The following is a 22,338-nucleotide window of genomic DNA, read 5'->3' as shown; positions in this document are numbered from 1 at the left end:
TAGTTGGTTTCTTCAACTGAAACGCTTACACTAAAGTGGGAATTGCAGAGTTATTAAAGATTTACCAATCCAAAAATGAGGACAATCTTTCAGTAGGACATGTTGCCAATGAGAAACCTCAATAATATTGAAATAACAGATTTTATACATATATCTGCACATATAGTGCTCCAAAACGCAGAGAATTTTAACTTAATTTTTAGATGAGGGCAAGTAGAGATGGTTACATTCTCAGGCAATTCTATCGAAGACTAGTATTAAACATTGTTTATTTTTTTTTTTTCCGAATGTCTAGATCAGTCTTATTGAAGAAGGCAATTTAAATTATATCTTTGTAATTAACCTTTTTTCAACTTGGGGATAGATGCACTTATACTGAAAAGCAAGATAAATATTCAAAGAAATAAATCTGTTTAAGACTCTCATAATTATACAGCAGACTAAAGTTACTATGATTATAATTATATACAAAGTGGGTGTTTGAGAATTTAGCATCCAGAGATATTTTCATAAAAATAATTAAGGGTTGTAGCTGAACCACATTACAATTGATACTGTGTGAATCTTCAGCGTGCAGAATTTAATAACATCTAGCCTTTTCCTTTATAGAGTGATCTTAAGTATTTCAAGATTGCCATCATTTTTATTAGCCTTATTGACCCTGCCTAGTTTCCTAATCCATTGTCAAAGTGTATTAAAGATAACAACCTCCATGAAACGTATTTTGCATCTTGGCAACTGATTACTGGGTAACTGGATAATTTATGTATTTAGAACTGGGTCTTGACAACTATTTTGGGTTTCTTTGAAGGCCCCCTACAGCCTTGAGAACTTGTTATGGCTGTTTATAAATAATTAGTAATAACAATAATAAAATACCTGCATAACATCCAACGGCAGATCTCAACTCTATTTTGCCAAAGAGCCACTTGTTACAAATTTATGCATGGGGTTTTCGAAGTGCAGCTTTGGGAGCTCAGAGATTTATTTTGCTTTATTCTATTTCAGAAGAATCCATAGCTACCGTGCACCAACCACACACCTTGTGAGGGATGGGATGGAAGTGCAGAGGAAGCACACCACAGCAAACCAGGGGAGGAACTAGATCACGACAGGCCAGGAAGGAGAACCGGTGGCGGCCGCGGACACGCTCCATTCAAAAGTCAAAGACATCCGCCTGCTTACCTGTCTGACCCAGCATGCCTCAGCCACACATGCAAATTGTTATCATTATTGTTTTATTCATGAAACACATTTTTAAATTAAAGGAGTCATTACCAAAAATAAGCACCCTCAATGACATTTTTGCATGCAGAGCATCGGAACATTCACATTTATGTCCTCAGAAAACAGAAGCCAAGGAGTTGCATTCAATGTGGAAACATACACTTTTCTTTTTTCAAGGCAACAGTACAAAAATAGCTACGGCTTGCCGTTTCAGGAACCAACTCATCTGTTAGGCCTGGGTACCCCCACAACCGCATCCCACCCATCCATTCCGACTTCTGCCTTTCTCGAACGCACTCTGCCCTTCTCCTGCCAGTCTTAGCATGTGGTGTGCATTACAAATACAAGTTGACTTATGTTCACAGGGTTGGACACTGGGTGCTGCCAAAAAGAATGAGTCTCCTTAGGAATGCGAGATACACTCCCCCATTCCTTTATGTTGAATTTAACATTGCAATGGAGAGCATGCTCGACTTCGTCTAAAAAGTTGTACAAAGGGAAATTGGGTGCTTGGAATTGAGGCAAACCTGTAGCATCCTCTTGTTTTTCTTCCTATGAGTTAGACAGAAACATGGTCTTACATGGAAGACCTTGTACAGGGGTTTTGTGTGTGTGTGTGTGTGTGTGTGTGCAAGGTGTGTTGTCACAGGAATCAAGCAATCTGAACAACTGCACAAGGACAAAACATATCATTTTCTGTGTGTCTTAGCAGAGAGGGGGAATAGTTTAGAAGAAACTGGGCTTATGCGTTTGCCCCGTCTATGTGGCCTTGTGTTCACCCTCACTATGGGACCTCACTTTTGGGGTGTTGCCTCCCCAGCATTCATGCATTTCCACCAAGACCGGACGAGAATCTCCTTTCCCACCACCTAAGTTAATTTCCAAGTAGCTGTCAAGCAGGAGGAGGAAGGCCCTTACCTGTCACTGTAGGCGGCAGCAGTGGCAGGGGTCGGCTGGGCGTAGCGATAGGCAGCATATCCACCCTACAACGCAAGGAGAGAGGTGACTTAGGGATGCAGCCCAGCCCGACCCCGGACACCCAGTGGCGAGACCACACCAGAACAGCAGTGACCCAAGTCTACCAATCTAAAGTTAAGGTTAATGAAAGCTTAGTACCGAGTGAAAGTACAAAACACACTGAAGAAAGAGGGGGTGGAAGACCCACCCCTGCTGGGTGTTAAAGGTTAGCGGTCACGGCACATCCCAAGGGGAGAGAACCCGGACGCCCTTTGAAAGAAATGTACCTACATGTTAATGTGACTGTCTTGGGGGTGGGGACGATCAAAGGGTATTATTTCAATAGCTTTTATACTTTGCTGAACTTTCCAGATTTTCAAAATTGATTGATTTACCTGTATTTATTAGATACTAACTTAAATTTTATTCATGTCATCCTTGATCATTTCCTTAAAAAATAAAAAAACCAAGCGAATGGTCTCCTGTCTTATTTTCATATTTATTAAAAAATCAGATAACCCCTTGATTGAAAGTTTATTCATAATCTCTTACCTATGCAGTCGTTTTTAACCACTAGTGTTACGGAAGAAGACTGTCTTTAGCTTTCTAAATGTTACATAATTATTACAGAAATGAGCGGTGAACATTCCTTAAAAATTCCTTTTGGCTAAAGATAACACAGCTGTGTCTCGCACTGGTTCAGACAGGGAATTGGTTTGGTATGGAAAATATAATACAGTCTTTTAATTTGTAAATAAAATCATTAAGAGAGAAAAAAAATCCGAAAAGAAAAATAATTAACATTTAGTTGCATGTACCAGTAATTGCAATTGTTCAATTAAGCAAAGAGGACGAGCAAATGGGCATATTCAAAAGGAATTGTGTTCAGTGGAGCATTGATTATCAAACTGCGAAAATAACAGAGCTCCTTGCTCAACGGACCACAGCGATACATCAGCTGTTGTGGAATGATCTCAGCACAATGAACAAACAGGATCCAGTTTCCACTGATAACACGGGGACTATTCAGGTTCTAATTAGAGTACACAGTAGCATGGTCCTTTAAGGGAAGGATTCTCACTGTCACCATAAAGGGGCAACTCAGTACAGAATAGCATGTCAGAAGGTACCCGACAGCAAAACCGTGAGTTACATCTGGCCTCATCAATGGCGGAAACTAAGTAGTAGGATTGGAAATAGGTAAAGCAGGAAAGCTGCAATAAACATCTTTCCAAATACAGGTAGAAGGTCTTAATGATTTATCTCTACTTCCTTCCAGCCTCAGCTCACTTTCAGAATTAATCTACTAAGAGTTGCAGAGCAATTCAAAAATATCAGTTTATTCTTAAAGAAGTTTGTTCTTTGGACCAGCCCTGGAGAACACACATCCAAAACACCCCGACAGATAATCACCAATCATTTGGTGCCAGTTTTTTTTTTTTTTAAAGACTCTTTTGAAAAACAATGTGGAAATTCAAAAGTAAAAAAAGAAGAGGTCTTAGCCAGATGCCACTTGGTGTTCCAAACAGCATGTTCTCCAATTACGGAGGGGGAAATTCCTTAAATATGTGGAGTGAGGAGTTGGAAAACTAAAGCAGTTGTCATACTAGCTCTGAGTTCAAGAAACAGAATGATGGACGGGGGAGAGATCGGGTCACCAGGTTGCTGGAGCCATTCGTTGATTCTGCTTGTCTACCTCTTCGGCTTTCCTGAGGCATACAGGAAGATATAGGTGTGCACATTAAACTTAATGAGGTAGGGAGGGGATACAATGGCTAGCTGATGGGTAGGAGGCATCAGCTGCAACTGGCTGAAAGCTTTGGGGGGGAGAGGGAGGGAGGGAGAGAGAGAGAGAGAGAGAGAGAGTGTGTGTGTGAGAGAGAGAGAGAGAGAGAGAGTTTTTTTCTCTCGAGAACAACAAAAAAGGTATTAGCAACAAGTGCTGTGTGAGTCATGATTTGGTGACTCTGAATTTCGTCCCAGCAAAGCTTTCTAGCAACGTCCTATTTGCAAACCCTCTGGGTTTGAACTCTGCTTATCTCCCCCACCTTCTTGCAGTAGTTTCAGTCAAAGAAAGAAGGTAGCAAGTTTGAGAAATCTGAAGAATTGCTTGCTGCATTGCAAACAGAAAACAACTAAAATGAACCTCACTGACTACTCCGTTGGTATTTATGGCAGGAACATCAAATGCAGGTGTGTACACGGGGATCCCTCTGTCCAACAGATGTGGTCATCCATGAAGGTGTGGGAATGGCCTCCACTCTATATATTTGCATATGAATTGGCCATTTACAGAAAAATAACTGTGTATTTCTATATAAGACAGGCACAAGTGGCCAATACCTTTGCCTTTGTCATTTAGGAATTTGTTTTAAAGTATTCCCAAGTCAAGAGTGTCCAGATCACAGTTTTCTAAAGTCTCTGCAGCCAGTGGAGATATTGCCCAACACAGCAGCCACTTGTCATAAGTGGCTACTATTGAACACTTGAAATGTGGTTAGTGCAACAAATTGAATTTGTAACTTACTTAGGTTTAGTTCACTTGAATTTAAATGTAAGTAGCCACATGGGGCTGGTGGCTACAGTATCAGAGAGTAACAATCTAAGTGATCCTTGACACTCCTGCTAACGACTGGGGAAAAAGGACTAGATGGCTTCCTACCTCCAGCTCTATCGATTGCATTGTCTTCCCTTGCTATTTTTCCTCTGTATGAAATCCACATCAGGGAAATAACAGTTGTGTATTAACGCAGTGTATGTGTGCATACACTGTAAAATACAAATTGCTTTAATTGGTTTTTCTAACAGGTGACTCTAATCAACTGTATTGCTCCATATTTTATAGCTCTCTGGCCATAGCCAGAACTTCTGCAAGAAAAAGGATCACTCACTTTCACTTGCTGTCCCCAGACCATGTTCACGTTGAACCTGGTGCTCCTAGACCTTATGACACATATGCATCATTGACAATTAGATTTTTCCCACCAAGAAACCAAAGCAAAAAGGGATGGCAAGCACAGCATAATTCTACACTCCCTCTCCATAAAACATAATCATTCTATTCATGCTGGGCAGCAAAATATCAATGTGGCTTTATATAAAAATAATTTTAAATGGCCATATCATAGATGCTCCCCACCCCTTGCCACTACTAGCAAACACCAAATGCAGCCATCAAAGATATCCACTCACATGGACTGAGAAGTTTCCACTGCCAGCAAAACCTCTGGAGGTCCCTTGGGGTAGTTACTTATTAAGGACCTCCAATGATGCTCCAATAAGGCATTTTCAAAGTTATGCTTGTGGGAAATTAACAGCGTCAAGGAAAGGGAAGTTTCCATGACCAAATAGGTTTGAGAGAAGCTGAGTTAAACAACATAAAACTGGTGACTTCGTTTGTGGGGCTTCTTAAAACAATACTGATGAACGCTGTGGGTCTCCGAGGCATCTATCTCAAAGCCGTTTGACAATGGAAATCAAAGTTCTCACTTTAGAACATACTTTTGGAAAAAGACGTTCCATAGTAGTCAAATTGTGAATTAGTTGGGACAAGTGAAATCTATGTGTGCTGGTGGGGACACAGGCACAGGTAGGACTGGAATATGTATGTGGTTTCTGTGCCTCCCTCCAGCTCCAGTGCATACGAAAATAGCAACGGGCTTCACCCCAGAGACTGGTTTCCGCCTTCCTGAGAATATCCAAGGGTCTGGTCTCACTTTGTGCAAAACATTTGTGTTGCTATACATACAACTCAGATTTTATTTACTATAATAACATTTACAAGAACATTTTCAGAATGAAAACTGTAAATATAAATCATGACTCTGTAATTTAGCTGCATTATACATCCAGCTATTTTTGAAGGATGGCAATAGACGTCCAGTTTTCTTGCAATGTGACAATAAATGTTGATCTCAGGAATTTTAACTATTCTTCCCTCTCCTAGGTCAAAACATTCCCTTTTCATATTCAGTTTTTAATTGAATCTTTTATTCGATAATTTTAATGGTGGTTATAGACCAAATTTAGCCAGCTAGCTACACACCAACGAAAGTGCTTTTTGCTTCCTACAAATTCATTCATTTGAGGGTTGCTTCCACAGCGAGACATGGGTTTGAAAGCTGTAGTGAGAGGTGCAAAATAAATTTCTGACCAGCTACAATAAAATCTGGGAGGGTTATGTTAGCTATGCTGACCTTCAAAGCTGGATATATAAGAGGTTTGGATTTAACCCTTCCAGCTGACTCCAGGAACCTGCTAAAAAATTACCCAGACAACTGGTTCAATGAGAACCTTTAATTCTTTTCACTGAATTCATATGGATTGAATCCAGATACATTTGAAGTCAAGAAATTCAAATCCAAGCTAGACTTCCCTTTTGATACGCTCACAATCTAACCAAACTCATGGCTGTGGCCAACATCAGTCGTGGAAACAGCCATGATATTTGGAAGGAACCGGCCCACTCCAATCTGTGGACCTATCAGAAGATATGGGAATGACCGTCTCTATCCTAGAAGATTTCATATTAAAACTGGAAAATTCAGTGAAGTCTTGCTCCCTTCTGTGTTAGAGAACACTTCCCTTCCCCAGAATTATCTTGTTAGTAAGGATTCCACAGCAAACCCACAATCATAGTGATGTGTTTATCCACCAGTCGGGATTTCATACCTGCAGCAACTTATTGCCATACACAGGCTCTTGATACACTACTCTATAAGGAAACAGAAATGTAATGTTTTCAATGCAAAAATGAAATAAATAAAAGAAAATGCATAAGTCAGACAGAAATGCCAAAGCCATTCATTTACAAGTTTGCTTCTTTTACTTCACTAAGGCTTGGGAGGGATCCACCAAACCGAAAGGGGAACCCGGTCATTGCCAAACACTTTTAGTTGTAAATCTTCAAAGAAAGGCAGAGACGGGGATTGAATTACACTAATTTCATTGGTGTTGTAACTTTTGTTTATTTTTAAAGAAGTAAAAAGGATAATTTCATGGCTTCTTACCTTTCAAAGAGTATTCCAAGGGTTAACTATTTCGAATTTGTCTCTTTATCACGTGATTGGAATTCTCTGGAATACCCGAGGATTTAACTTGGACGCCTGATTACTGAGGTAGTTAAGACAACAACACAGTAGCCACCACCTCTGCACTGACAGCTTTACTTCTGAAATTAATCTCAACTAACAGCCCAGAGAGAAAAATTGCATTTCACGAATTCATGAATTACACTGACGCTACCAAAGCTACTTTTAATATAACTACAAAACCTATTTGTGCTTGTGTGTGTGTGTAAAAACTACTGTTAATATAGAAGTCATTACCATGACATCACTTCATTCAAATCTTACACTGACAAAAATCTCAGTAGAACCCTTGTATAGACTTGGAAGCAATTTTCAGATGTGAGAATTATGAATATTTGTGGGTGAGGCTAATCTTTCATGTGAGTGGTCTGAGTCAGAAGTAAAATTCTCCAGTTCCAGGGCACATATTGAGGTGGCTGAACATTTAAAGAACCATCAACTCAAAAAAAAATGGCGCATGGGGGACATTTCCACTCATCAGAGCATACTAGTACCTCAAGGGAGGCAGGACTAGTGGCTTGGGAAAAAAAGCACATTTGAGACCGTTATATATTAGTACCTCTAGCTAGGATGAATCTTGTTCCATGAATTCTAGAGTGCGGGAAATATTCATATTATATCTTTTCCTTAAATAAACTTAAGGCCGTCTGTGAGCCCTTGTTCTGCTGCTGAGGTGGGTGGTGTGACGGTGTTTGTCACTGTTCTGCACACACAGACACGCACCCCAGCAGCAACCTGCCACAGCTGTCACCTGACACAGAGCAACATATTCAGGTAGGTCTGCAGGATTCTAGCGATGCTGGAGACAGGACAGAAACATGTGCTGGGTAAACAAAACTCTAATATTTCTGTAAGTGTTTCAGTCACCTAATTGCATATTTGAAACTGGCCCCTGGAAAAAAATCTCATTGTTGTTATAATATTAATAGTAGGAAAATGATATAAAAAATTGTTTGGCTGGTATGGGGGGCCTGAAAAGTGAGTGAGGGGCAGTTTTCTGAACCCAGACACCAAGCCACTCCGGACTGGAGGAAGTGCTGTTCTGGGACACGACTCCCCCGCTCACTTCATGTAAACCTCACCCAGGTATCAATATTTTCGGGGGCTGCACGGCTGGGTCCAGTGGGCTTGGCCCAAATAAGATGAATCTGCAAAATGAAAGCACCTGAAGAGACTAAAAGCAAAAAGGGTTATTTTGGTGTCTTTCTTCCCTGAACAGAATTTCTCTTTCCACTTTAGCCTACATGTTGGCAAATTCCCTTCTTCTAACTCTTTTTGCTCTGTGTGCCTTTCTGGGTGGGTTTTCTGATACAGCCTCACACCCCAATCAATACAGACACATGCTCTGTTAATTTCTTTAGACTAGTCCACTCTTTCCTTTCTTGTGGAATCCCCACCGCCCCTGCCTTCCGACAGCTTCTACTTCCCGCTGCGCAAGAATCCATGAGGCTAGGAAAAGACACTCATCTGAAATACGCATAGGAGACCACAAATTCCTGCTTCCATTTGCTATGGCCACTTTGCAAATGAAGAAACTGAGAGAGGTGGACACTCAGTAAGTGACAGATAAACTATCACACTCCATTTTCATTTTTAACTAGGCTCAGGAACATCTACATTTTTTCCCCTTGGGTGGGTACTGATGGAGATAGTTTTCTTTCTGGTGGATTTTTTTTTAAGTCTTCACTCCTTGTCTATTCTCCTCCTCTTCCAAAGTCAATGTTAAAAAGATAAAAAGCCCTAAATTTAGTTATGCCAGCTAGAATCCTAGTTCCTGCCATTTGCATCATCTATCCACAGGCTGCACGGAGCTGGAGGGTGTGGACTCCTCTGGGTTCATCAGGCACCTGAGGAACAGGTGCGCTTCAAACTGCTGCCCCAGTCTGCCACAGAATTTAACATCTGAAAGCCTGGATACAGAGGATGTGAGAAGGATCAACTTAAGCTCCACAAAGAAAAGGAAATTGGTTGTTTGCTGGGTAAATAAAAGACGTGTAGGTTGTTTACTCATTTTATTATGGAAAAAAGTTACTAACTCACAGATTATAGTACATATACTTGATACAATAATAACAGAAGTCAACTAAGTCCATCATTGATAGAGAGTGACACTGTGTCTCAAAATTGCAATCATTTGCAATTCAAAAGGAATAAAATTAAATAGCCAGTGTCTTCCTCATTTTCCAGTAAATGGCATCAATTTGATCAGAAATATGGTTTTATTTTTCTTTGTTATCTAGTCTATAAAACAAAAAAAAATATGACTTCACTGACATATTCGAGGTCTTTACAACAAAAAAAAATTATTTGGTTTAGAAAATACTCCTGATACTGCCCACTTATTTTAAACTGTTTTTATTCCAATCATTTTCATAACACTGATGCTCACACCAGAACGTGGGAGAATAACAATCTTTAAGACCCACACAGCTAAGTTTAACTATGGTCCCCATCATGAGAATACCCTACCCTTTTATAAACATAAAAAAGTTTAATAAAGTAGTATCATTTGGCAAATCATTCTAAATCAGGTAATTATTTTGGGGAATAAAAAGGTTAAATAAAATAAGGGCTTAATGCTCAAATTCACATACATTTTGTTAAGAGAACTAGATGTTTCCTGCTAAAATCATCCATGTCCACAGAAAGGGAGAGAGAGACTCTTCCTAGGGTGGTGGTGATAAATAAATATTGATAAGGAAAACATCAAAAATATCAGCCATGAAAATATCTTTTAACCCTTTGCAGCTGGTAACTATAGCTGTTATCCTAAATATTATACTGAAAACACACAGACCACATTGAGAACTTTAGAGACAATTTCTTTTGGGGATGGGATGAGGTTTCTAATCGGCATTAGAGAAATGTCAGCTTTTTTGATGGGATTGCATTTATTCTGAACTTGATCAAGGAGTTAATTCTACTCAGCTACACAGCAAATGGATCTCTCTGAAGAGCTCATGAGCCCTGTAAGGTAAACCACTGGATCCTTTCCTACAGACCAGGAAGAGAAAATCGACCACACCCAGTAGAGAAATCAGCAGCAAACTTGTAAAAAGAATGACTCCGGGAGGAAACACGGACAGCATGCACGTTAATGAATACTTACATAAATGTCTGCACCATAAAATCCATCCTGGTAAACAACACTGCAAGGGTGCACACACAAAGAGAAACATCCATATTAGTGCATTTCCCCATGCAAACACACCAACCCCTGCACTGGCGAGGTTAGTCTGGTCACAAGATCCAAAACACAGGAACCGAGGGTAGTTTTCATATTGATTAAGGAGGTTGGAGACAACAGCAGTTGACTGAACTGAGAAAATCAGGCGGGGAGTTTGGTGTCGACCCTGTCTCAGGACGACAGGGTGGAGTGCTGGGTACCGACCTTCCCACTCTCTCTGGAAGGAGTGCGGAAATGCACAACTTGAAAATGCAAACAGGTTGAGATTTACAGACGTGAGCTTCTTAAAAGGTCAGAGTTTGCCATCAAACCACACAGCTTCCCCCGACCCCCCTCCGAGAAAAACATTTGTTTAAGGATATGATTGTAAGGGTAGAGACACAGATTGTAGCGTTTTCAACATGGGTTATAGCCGAAAGGCCTTAGGGAGCTCGGCATCCTAAACAGTTTCGAAAGTTTTCGTGTCTATTCTTTCACACTGTAGTATTATTTGGTAATTTTGTGTGCCACTCTTACGGCAAATATAGGAGAATATCTCTGCAGGGGTGTGAGAGCATGCGTATATATGTGTGTGTGCAAGAATATATTAATGTATGCATGTTTGTGTATATGTTTGTGCTTCATGTGCATATATGTGTGTATGTGTGCAAATGTATTGTGTGCATATGTGTGCAACATGTACAGGTATATAGGAATGCAAGCGTTTGTGCTTGTATATATCACACATGTGTGTAAACATGTGTGTGCATGTGGGAGAATGTGTGTATTTGCATGTGTGGACAGTTACATAAATTACATCCATTCTAAGCAAAGCCCCACATTACGGCTGAACAAGCCCAACTCCTAGCAGCTCTCTGATCACCACCTATACAGTCAGCATCCCAGAAAGGAGACACTACCAAGGGCAGAGGGACGATCCTAGACTTCTCCAGAAGTTTCTTCGTATACCTTGAGTACAACAACCGGGAAAAGAAGTCCTTAGCTATGGAATCGTGGGAAACTGATGTAAATTTTCTAAGCCTTAAGACAAGTTTAATGAGAATAGTATGTATATTTTACAGGCTTTTGTATCACAGGATATCTTGAATATAAACATCTGTTTCCAAACGCGTGTTTTTCGAAGGATAGTAATTGTTATTGACAATCTTCCCAGATGTCTTCCCATAAAGTTTCTAGATGATTTATGATTCTGGCAAAGGACTAATGAGCCCCACCATTGAATGAAGCTGGGTTCTAACAGAAGCACAATCCTGATTAACAAAGGACTCCAGCAGGTTTCAGTAGCAGAGTGAACCCACACAGAAGCGAAGCATATTGAGCCAAGGAAAGGCACTTTGCAACACACACACACACACACACACACACACACACACACACACACACACACACACGGTGGTGACACTGGTTTGCTGGAGAACACTACAGTGTGCTTCTCAGAGTTTTTTTGGAGTTGGCTGACTAAACCCCAAGTACCATTATCCTTAAACACGTGGCAGGGATTTCACACGCTAAGGGGGTTGGTAGGAACAGCTCTCAATTGTTGCTTATTTTTGATCCAGAAGGGCTACAGTTCACGGGAGCACTTGTCAAGCAGTGTGAAACCCTAATCCAAGATATTGAGGTGTACGGCGTCCTGAGCTATACTCTGAATTTGCTTTCAACATTTCCAACATAAAGAGATAAACAACACAAGGTGCCCGTTGGGGTCAGAAGGCAGGGTCAACCTCTGCCTACAGGACTTGGAACAGATCTGATCAAACAGAGGCAAGCAACAAATATGTAGTTTGGACGCCAAACCGCAGGACCGATCATTTGGCTATGTCAAAACAGCTTCTGCCCATCTTTTTTTCATGCTGTCATGCCTGTGCACATGCTATTTCTTGTGCCGTGAATGCCTTTTCTTCAGACATCCCCCATCCAAAAGCAGAGAGATGAGCATTCAAGGGCTGTTAGATGCGACATACACAGGCCTCTGCATCAAACTGCAGCCCCCACAATCAATAGCTGGGTGCCTTGGACAAATTACTGAGATGTCTGAGCTTCATTTACTCATTTGTAACATGATAAAAGAGGTTACTAAGTGCCCACACCTCAAGGGAGGATTACAGTAATACAATCCTTGCAAAGGGATGAGCCACATCCTTAACACTGTAGCTCTAACTAAATGTCACCATCTCTGTGACCCAGCGTCCACCTTCAGCTGAGTTAGTTGCTCCACTTATGAACCCCAGTATGACTTTTTCAGACCCTTACCTGGGCCACTCCTCAATTTCTGCCTCATACTAAAGGTATTTGCATTTGTGGTTCATTTCATCTTGAAAGGTGCACCCAGTGGCTTAGCCAACATTCTGTCTCAGCACCTGACACACTGCTGTGTATCTAGAAGATCTACAATAACGATCTGTTGAGTGAATGAGGCCCATATTTTGAAGGTGAGGTTTTAGAAGGTGGCAAAAGGTGACACAGAGTCCCTTTTTAAAAAATTAACTCCATGTACAATTTGATAACCAGTGATGGGTTAGGAGGAGGGACCCTGAAGTGTCGGGCTTGTCTCTGACTTGGTTATTGAACATTGACGGCCGTTGTCAATGGAGGAGAGGAAGAGGACCGAGATTCAAAAACTAGAACCTGAATTAGGAGACCAGGGTAACAGACTAGGCAGAAAGGGTTGTAAGAGTAAACAAAATATTAGTATTTTCACCAGATATTAATATATACATTTAAATGGTAAACAATGCCTTTTTCTAAATATTTTTAGGGTAGGACCCCATCTGTTTCTGTTCCTCTGTGAATAATTAGCCGAGCCCAGGCCTTGGGGGGGTCTTCCAGCGGCACGTGGTTGGGGTGGGGACCAGGAGTACAGCTTCCTGACATGGCTGAGGCTGAGCTTTGGCCGGGAAATGGGTCCCTTCTTTCTCTAGGACAGGTTATCACGCACCGTGGCCAGTGGTGTGCCTCCACGCCAAGCCCGCCTGCACCAGCAACACCCAGAAGTGAGGAAAGAACATGGCCCGATGCTCGCTCTTGGCAAGTCCTTGCTCAGTGGGGTAACCTAGCTGCCCTGCTCTGCCCTCTCACCGTGGGCCGTGGAAAAGTCATTTTGGAAACTCTGACATCCCACAGGAACCAAAGAGAAAACTGTGATCTAGCTTCCTCATTTTGATAGGCTCCAACACACTGACAAGTACTATTTCTCCATGGCTGAAAGGCTGACTACTCCACTATGCCATGGCACGCAGAGCAGGGGAAGCAACCTTGCTCCACCCCCACTAAACCTGCTCTCGCAGGAGTTTACAGGGAGTGGGGTGCACGGCCACAAAGCCACGTGCAGAAATGTAAAATCGCAGCTGGGACAGGTGCCGCAGAAGAGGGGAACAGGCAGGTGGGTGTGGCATGGAAGGAGGCAGAGCCGGCATCAGACAGCAGCCAGGCTGGGCAAGCAGCACAGAAACCTCAAAGCCTTAGTGGGGTGGAGAGGAAGGAAGCGCAGGTGGGGCAAAGCGGACAGCCCATGGAAGGCCAGGTGGCTGGAAGGCGCCTGGCTTCCGGAAGGGCCTGGAAGAAGGGCCTAATTTCTAGCTTTAAGGTATTCAGAAGCCTCCAAGGAGAAAGGAAGGATTCTAGATGCCATTATAAACCACGTCATGAAGCGATTGCTTTTTTCAATGCAAGCATGCACGCTTTGTAGAGAAATGAAAGGGAGGATGAGTGATCTGCCCTCACCGTAACTCTAAAAAAAAAAAACAGGAGGAACCAATGTAGTTGCCCTCATCAGCAGTGTGAAATGAAGCCAACTAATAGGTTGCCCGTTTTACCAAAATGCTGTGCTTTTTTCCCAAGATAGTAGTACTAGCACAAGCACCATGACTACTACTGCTCACGTGTATAGAGAAATTGGTGTGAATTAGTCCCAAATCTAAGCGTTCTGTGCTCATTATCCCATCGGATCCCCACAATACCCCCGTGAGATGGGTAATATTATCATCACTTCTCTAAACACGTAGAAACAAAAATGAAGAGTGCTAGGTACTGACCTAGCTGGGATGCTAGCCCAGGTAGTCTGGCTCCACAGCCCCAACTCTCAACTACTACGGCAGGTGCGGCGGTGGTCAAACTCGAGTGTGCGTCAGAAGCACCTGAGGGACCTGCTGAACTGGCCCACGCCCAGCCCAGAGGTTCTGATTCAACAGATCTGGATGGAGTGTCTAGCAATTTGCATTTCTAACAAACAACAGGTGATACTGATGCTGCTGGTCCAATGCCTAAGAGAATCATTGCTCTGTAGAACATCACCTTCCAAGTATTATTGTACTTTACATTTGAGACAGAACTGGAGCTCAGCCTCCAAGGTCCTATTCTAAAGGAGGAGCTGGATACAGGGAAGCTCTTAACACAGTCTCATGATAGTTTCTAAGAATGTATCCAAATACTTTTTAGAGCCTCATCAAACACCTGCACTTAAAATAGCAAATATGTAGGGAAAGAGGGACAGGGGTCCATATCTGGGACACAGCTATAGATCAATTAACCACAGCCCAGTCACAAGAGAAGGGAGTTGCCATCATGCACTGAACAGGTGCAACCCTATTTTAATGCAGAGATGGTCTGTGTAGCCACGCAAAGGTAATTGTATTGCTTGTCAATCACTTGGGGACTGCAGTATGCTTTTGGCAAGAACATAATGCAAATGCACATCTCATTTTCTTAGAAAAGTAATAGCAGTAGTTAAAAATTTGGATGAATACAAGCAGGGAATGATTGCACTATAGCAAATTAGTTTACTTTTAAAAGAAAGGAAAGAAAGTATAGAATGTTCCAAACTATACAATCTGTTTGTGTAATATAATATACACCAGCCACAAATATATTCTTGTAGAAAAGGCTATTTAAAACTGCTCTACCCTGCTGTCCCTTCCAACTGGAAATAAATTAAACTTTTTAATGCAAACAGAGCTGCTTTTGAATGGATATCAGATAGGTTTACGAACTCACTGGCATTTGTATAGAATTGTGTGTGTGTGTGGGTGTGTGTGTGTGCACTTGCACACAAACTTTTTTAAGGGAAACACATATTTTTAATCAGATTATCAAAGGCATCTGTGAAATCCCACTCCCACTTCTCCCAAAAAAGCCTTAGGGACCACCGATTTATAGTGTTTGTCTATAAATTCACTCAATTAAGAGGCTCTTTTTTATAGTTACATTTTAAAATTGGCTAAGAATTTGAATAAGAAATCACATCAGAAAAAAAAAAAGCTAGAGAACATTCTGGAACATATTCTGCAAATGGGTAGACGGCTTTAGTTCCTAGTGTCTCTATCCAATGAAAAAGTTCCTAAGCATCAAATAATGCAGGTCGGGGATTAGACATTTAGAAAATAAAACCAGAAAGCAAGGCTGATTTATACACAAAAAGATACATCCACACCATCTTGGAGACTGGTGTCGGAGTCTTTTTAAGGACCTAACCTGAGAACATTCCCAGAGGACTTATTTGTGGGTTTTATTCTTGCACTGGCCAACTTGAAGGAGTTTTCTCCTGGGATATTATCATATCTTTCCTATACTCAAAAAAGCAGAGTCTTCTCAAAATATTTCTCAAGGTAACTCTGGGAAACTGTACACAGAGGTGTCATAATTAATTACCTGAGAAAATGCAGAGTATCTTTCCCAAGGATACCCAGAGAACCAAGACCAAAACCCTATAGCTGATGCTGGATGCTGAGGCTTAGAATGATAATTTTTAAAAAATCTCCTATGGTGCTCCATTAGAGCACCCCTCTGTACTCCCCTCCTTGCAATATGCATAGCACATAGTAGGCACTTGATGAGTAGCTGTTCAATAATTAATTAAGAATAAGAACTTGGTGATGCCAGTCTCACGGGTTTCTCTGGGGAGGAGATTGGGATTTGGTTGCTGTTCTGTAGCAGATGTTGTACTAAATCTGGTGGGTGTGCCTCCAATGCTTGTACCTGCCATTGTCCTCCACACATATCAGCTGCCAGCTCCAGCTCCCTGGAATGATATTACCCAATGGATAATTCCTCCCAAACGTGAACCACAGGACGATAGCCCAGACCTTGTGGCTTCCCTATCAAAATTGACTCCAGGATCAAACGCAAGGAGAAATATGGACAACCTCATCCGTTCCACTCTTTCTGAGACTGTTCACTAGTTCATATTTTATTTATCATCTATATATTCCATAAGCAATTAGACTGCCTCTGTTCAAGACCATCTCTGTGACTTGGAGGAAATGGAAGTCTGTGAACTGCAGGTGCTTCTTCTAGCAAAGAGGTAAATTATGCATAAAGAGAGAGACACAGGATCTGCCCGTGTACTCGCCACAAGCAAAATGGAATGTTGGGAAAGAAAAGAGTATGGGCAGCGGAGAAAAAGTTATTAACTACATCAACCTCAAGAAGAGTAGCTACAGTTCACTGAACACCTGTCATTTGATGGACCTTACTGAGTTGTAACCTTGCACAGATCTCCTTATCAATCCTATGGGAGCAGAAGCATTCTTCACTCTCAAGAAAACTGTGTCTACACAGGTTCAGTAATCTACCCACGGTAGCATGAGATAGATTAATGGGGTCTTAGCTGCCCCAAATCCTGTGTCTTTCCATGAATGCAAAAGTCCCATAGTCTGTGTAGACACTACTTTCTAACTCATCCCCCAGTCTCATTCAGTGGATGCTGGCAATGAATAGGGAGTTCACTAGCTCAGTCTAGGGCTTTCTACTTGTTCCTGTGCTCCCTCCATGATCCATAGCAGAGACTCCACCCCAGGAGAAATGATCATCTAGTAATGTTGCAAAAGGTTTCCATTTAGGCATGTGAGAGAACAGAGAATAGAGCTTGTTCATAACCTATATTCTTTAGCTGCTTGGAGCGGCTTTGGAAAACATCAAGATGTGGAGGGGAAGGACAATCAAGTAAATAAAAAGAAATGGATGACTGTTAGGGCATCCTTAGTGACTCTTTTCATATGACTATCCCGATGTTGGATACCTACAAGGCTCACCCAAGGTTCCATGAAGGTAGCCATGAGAGTTCTATGGGATTTTTTTTTTCGATCACCCAAGATGGAAAAAAAATATGGAAGCCACACACGGGCCTAGGATAAATGACATATTTTGGTTGATATTTTAGTAACAACATAGATTCATATTAGATACTTCATGAAGAACAGAGATTTAGGTTGGCAGTTAGATATCTCTTCAATTGATGACAATGGGAAAATATGAATAAATTCTTCCTTAATAAATGCGGTTTGCTGGGTGATGTCATACACAAGATGGGGATCACTGGGTGGCAGGGAGAATCACAGAACGAGATCTTGACATGGCAATTTAGGAAATGACTGGACTTAGGTGTATATCCCACATTTCTTCTCTTCCGAGAACCCTTCTCTAAACACCCAAGCTGGGCTAAGGACCATTCCCTGGTGCTCATACAGCACTCACCTTATCACTTATCACATTTATTGAAACTGTTAGCTTACATGTTGCCCCCTGCACAGACCAGAAGAAATTCCTTGGAAGGCGTTTCTGTATCTCTAGGGCACAACAGTGCATGGAGCATGATAGGTGTGAGGTGTGGGTCATGGGTGTTGAGGTGACCTGGGCTAGAGTAAAGATGTCAGGCAAACATCTTTGTGCAGATTTCTCCAGAAATCTCCCTTTAAAGGACGTTGGAGACAAAAGACTACAGGAAATTCCCACTGTCTCGGCACCACCTGAATCCTGATCCTGTCACTTCCTGGGAACAGGAGTGTGTTTTCAACCTCTTTGCTACTTGCTTCCACTCAACCCAAGATCAGGGTCCTCTCTCCTCCAGCCAATCACCTGTTCTCTTCCCGTCCAAAAGGAGCTGGCCTCCTGCCATCTCCTGCAGTCCAAGCCAAACAATCCAGAGGAAAGAAGGAAACCTTTGTTTAAGATGCTAGGTTCAACTTTTTTCATTCATTGCCAGTTCACTCTAGGCAGTTTGTAATCCAGTGAAACCACCAGGCAATCAGCCGAATGTCCTTCTTTTTGGCTGGCACTTTGCTCTTATAGATTCTTGCAGAAATGGACACCTTTACCACCACCCCATCCTTCTGGCACTCCTGCTACCTGCTACCCTCTGCTGAGAATTCTATCTTACTTCCAAGCAGGGTTTTAGAATTCCAGCCACAACATTGTCAGCAAAGAGGTATGATCTACCATTATGACCAAAATGATCATGAATATCTCTGGAATATTAAAATTAATTCCCATCCGAAGTTGTTTCACCATTTGGAAATGTCTGTGTCTCTCCCTGGCGAACATGGCATTAGTTTGTTATGCGTGGTTATTCCCAGCAAAGAGCATGTTTGCTGTAACTTAGCAAATTTCAATTTTACAGCAGGTGTGCTAGTCTGAGATTTTTATAAATTGTTCACGTGAGGATAAGCCATATAATTTTACTTTATTATTTCTGTTCAATATAGTGGTAAGATACTGACGGTATATATACCGAAAAGCTACAATTACTGTGTACTGAAATAATGATTTTCAGCAAACTGATGTGTTATAAAAGTACAATTTTGCATTTATAGCCTACGAATCTTGCTTTAGTAATTACATGAGTTCAGAGGGTAACTTGGGTTTTTTTTTTTTCCTTCATAACTCATTGTGTGACCTGGGGAATAACAAATCTTTATTTCTGCATTTCTGGACCTATAAAATGGGCTCAGTTACATAGGGACGGAGATAAAGATTTTACTGTCAATGATTCCTTATAGCACGTGGTCCTGAATAAGGGTTAGAATGTGCAGATACACTTGGGGGCAGCTAGGGAGAATTTACAGCCAATTAATCCTTGGGGTAAAAAAGTATATGTTTTGCTGTTGTTTTGTACACTACGAAGCCCAGAGTTGACCCAACTTTAATGACTGCACAAGAAACTCAATGGACACTATCTTATTATCTTTGCACTTATGTTTGCCTTTGTCATTAGTATAACAGAGAGGCGATCTGGGCTAATTCAGATTTTCTAAAAGATTTACATGCAGAAGAGCTCTAAAAAAAATGCATTGAACCCTTTTCAGACAGCCCTAAATGCAGCCATACTTTTTTTCTACAGACTAGAAAGCCAGTCACTGGCTAGGGAAGTCTCATGCCAGACTCTTTGGGATACAGCTGAATTTACCACCGAACAGCGTTTCTCAACTGCAGCAAGTTTGACTTTGAACGTGATAACTCTTCCTTGCTGGGGGCTGTCCTGGGCATTGAGGGTGTTAGCGGCATCCTTCCACTCCACTCAACAGATGTCATAGCACTTCTCCATTCCTGCTGTGACAACCAGCAACACCTCTAGACCTTGCAAATGTCCCCTGATCTAGGGCCACCACCTTCGAGGTATCCCTCTCTCCTGACTTAAGGGCTGCAGGAATATTCTAGCCAGATCTCTCAGAGAAGGACAGAGGGACTAGCTTTTTGGGATTGCCACCAATCAGTACCATATTTTCTTTTTCTGAGCATCCACCACCATTCCTTGATATTCACCTGGCAATACCAATGTCTATGCACAGAAGGACCAAACCAGCAATGGGAAACAAACCAATTTGCATTTTCCCCACTGAGGAGAAAGGAAGGGAAATGCCGCCTTGGAAAAATCCAACTAAAATGCACCTTAACTCCAATTTCATTAACTGTTGAATGTTTGCATTTGACTCCACACCTAATTTTCTCTTCTCGGGCAAAAGGTTCATAAACCTTGAAGCGCAAGATATCCGGGGAGAGGAGCAAGACCACCCCAGTGATTTTTATGTAGGAAAAACCTCACGTCCCTCCGTGGAGGAATTCAAGGGGCGAATGTGGTCCAACCTCCTTAATAACCAGATGTTTGCAATCATCAGAAATACATCTTTGGCTGTAACCATTTCTCTGTTCTCCAGCATTCAGTCTCAAAGAGAATTTACATAACAACATGTGACATGTAGAATGCTTAAAGGCACCAACCATGACAGGACAAATTACACTCATTTTTCAATACTCTTTGCAAGGTGCTCCACGGCAGGCGCGCGCCGGGCTGCATGCTGGGGCGGTTCTGGTGGGGAAGTCAAGACCATCATGCGCTCGCAAACAGCTCCGTGCCTCTGGGGAGGGAGGGCTGGTGCAGGGAGGCCCGCCCCGGAGGCTGCCCCAACTTACCCGCCATAGGCCGGGATCGGGGGCGGGGGCGCTGCGGCCCTGAAGGTGTTGTACACGGTGCGGCCGCGGCCTCGCAGGTGTGCCCCTCGGTAGGCGGCCGCGGCGGTGGCGGCTGGATACGGGAAGCCGGGCACTGCGGGACGAGAGGAGAGAACAGAGCAAAGGCCATGAGACACACGCCCTGCAGCTGAGGGAACCTCCCCAGGACCCTTGTCCCTGCAGGGCCAAGCGGGACCCCCGCCTCCTGCCTGGAGTCAGCGCGGAGGCCAAGGTGGGACTCCAGAGAGAATGGGTTAGTTAAGACAGTGGTGTCTTTGCCCAGGACACTATGGCACATGACAAACACAAAGAATTCTTAACAACAGGAGAAAAGCTCACTGCAGAAACTTAAATTTTAAAAAAAGGTAGACAGATTGCAAGAGGTACGTGCAATGTCTTCCCAACCACTATATATACGTATGTATACGTGTTTATGTCTATATGAGTGCACAATATACACGTGTATATGCATGTGTATGTATATGTGCATATGAATGTGTGTGTGCAGGTATATACACATATTTATACCTGTGTGCTTATGCACATACTTGTATATACATATACACATACATTTCCATATTCTATTAGTTATTTCAGGGGCCAAACTGCAGGAGTCTCAGTTTTTTTATTCATAGCTTTTCCCCCATCCCATTTGATTTTCCACATTTCCCTTTATGTACATATACTGTTTGTGAAAACTTTTAAGTATTCCTACAGGCGTATGTCTGTGTCATAAGTGTACAAACCACACATGCCCTAAGGAAGAGATTACCAATGTGTCACAAGGTCCCGAACCTCCTATGCAGCTTTTAAAAGCAAAGGCAACTACCAAAATTACAAATGGAGAAGTCTGGGAACTCTTAGAGAGTGTGTGTAGGGATTTCTTCCCTTGGGGATAATTCTCTGAGCAGGACAATGTGGTAAGGAGTCTGGGGAGGGGGGCGTGATTAAGTCTGATAATTAACTCTGTAGCCTCTACCTGGGATGTCCTTGCCCCCACTGCATGTACATCCTAACTCATCAGAGCCCCCGGGGGCCAGGAAACAAACCACTGTTGCCTCCAAGCTCCTTTTGTTTCTCTGAACCTCATAATGCTTTCACCACACTGACCGTGGTTGTCCACCCCCCCTGTAGCCAGCAGCAGTTCCAAACCCCATCCCATGGAGGGGGTGCTTTGCTGATAAAATGTATTTGGGAAGCTGCTGTCCCAGGAGAGCCACAGTCAAGGTTCAGAGAGTCCTGCAGTGGAGGCAACTCTTTAGCATAGGGGAGCCGGCACACCCAAGCTTCCCTTTTCCAGGCTGCAGCAGAACCCCTGACCTCTCGCAGGGTGCTGTGGTTCCTATCTCATTACATTGTCTCCACCCTGTATCCAACTGGGAAGACGGGCACGGCCCCTTCCTGCCGTCACCTTCAGGGGCAGAAGCTCTCCACCTCCCGTCTTCTCATTGCTCCAGGGTCCTTTCTATGCACACTAACGCATGGACCCAGCTGAAGGTGATGGAAGGAGCAAAAAAGGCAGAAAAGGACATTGGAAGGAAAATAAAAGCATGCATGAGAGACCCCAGTGGAATCCTACTTATGAGGTCATGGGGTGGCCCCAAAGTGGCCCCAGAGATCTAAGAATTATACCCACACCTATGGACAGAGTGTGTC

At 42.5% G+C, this 22,338-nt stretch overlaps 1 protein-coding gene across 12 annotated transcripts in view; it reads right to left on the bottom strand.

The window, feature by feature from the left end:
- Positions 1 to 22,338, bottom strand: part of RBFOX1 (RNA binding fox-1 homolog 1) — a 165,325-nt gene that overhangs the window by 30,686 nt on the left and 112,301 nt on the right. For 7 of the 12 annotated variants that reach the window (XM_045542548.1, XM_045542549.1, XM_045542546.1 and 4 more), the window contains 3 exons: positions 20,644 to 20,776; positions 10,384 to 10,423; positions 2,146 to 2,210 (listed from right to left, as the gene is read on the bottom strand). In XM_045542548.1, coding sequence (XP_045398504.1) covers positions 2,146 to 2,210; positions 10,384 to 10,423; positions 20,644 to 20,776 — 238 coding nt within the window. Of the gene's footprint in view, positions 1 to 2,145; positions 2,211 to 6,855; positions 6,899 to 10,383; positions 10,424 to 20,643; positions 20,777 to 22,338 lie in introns of all 12 variants that reach the window. The other 5 variants (XM_045542547.1, XM_045542551.1, XM_045542545.1 and 2 more) reach the window with 1 other exon arrangement.

This window comes from Lemur catta, chromosome 2 (genome assembly GCF_020740605.2).
Source record: "Lemur catta isolate mLemCat1 chromosome 2, mLemCat1.pri, whole genome shotgun sequence".
Taxonomy (NCBI): domain Eukaryota; kingdom Metazoa; phylum Chordata; class Mammalia; order Primates; family Lemuridae; genus Lemur; species Lemur catta.
Note: the sequence above shows the minus strand (reverse complement) of the source record. Positions and strands in the feature narration are given on the sequence as shown.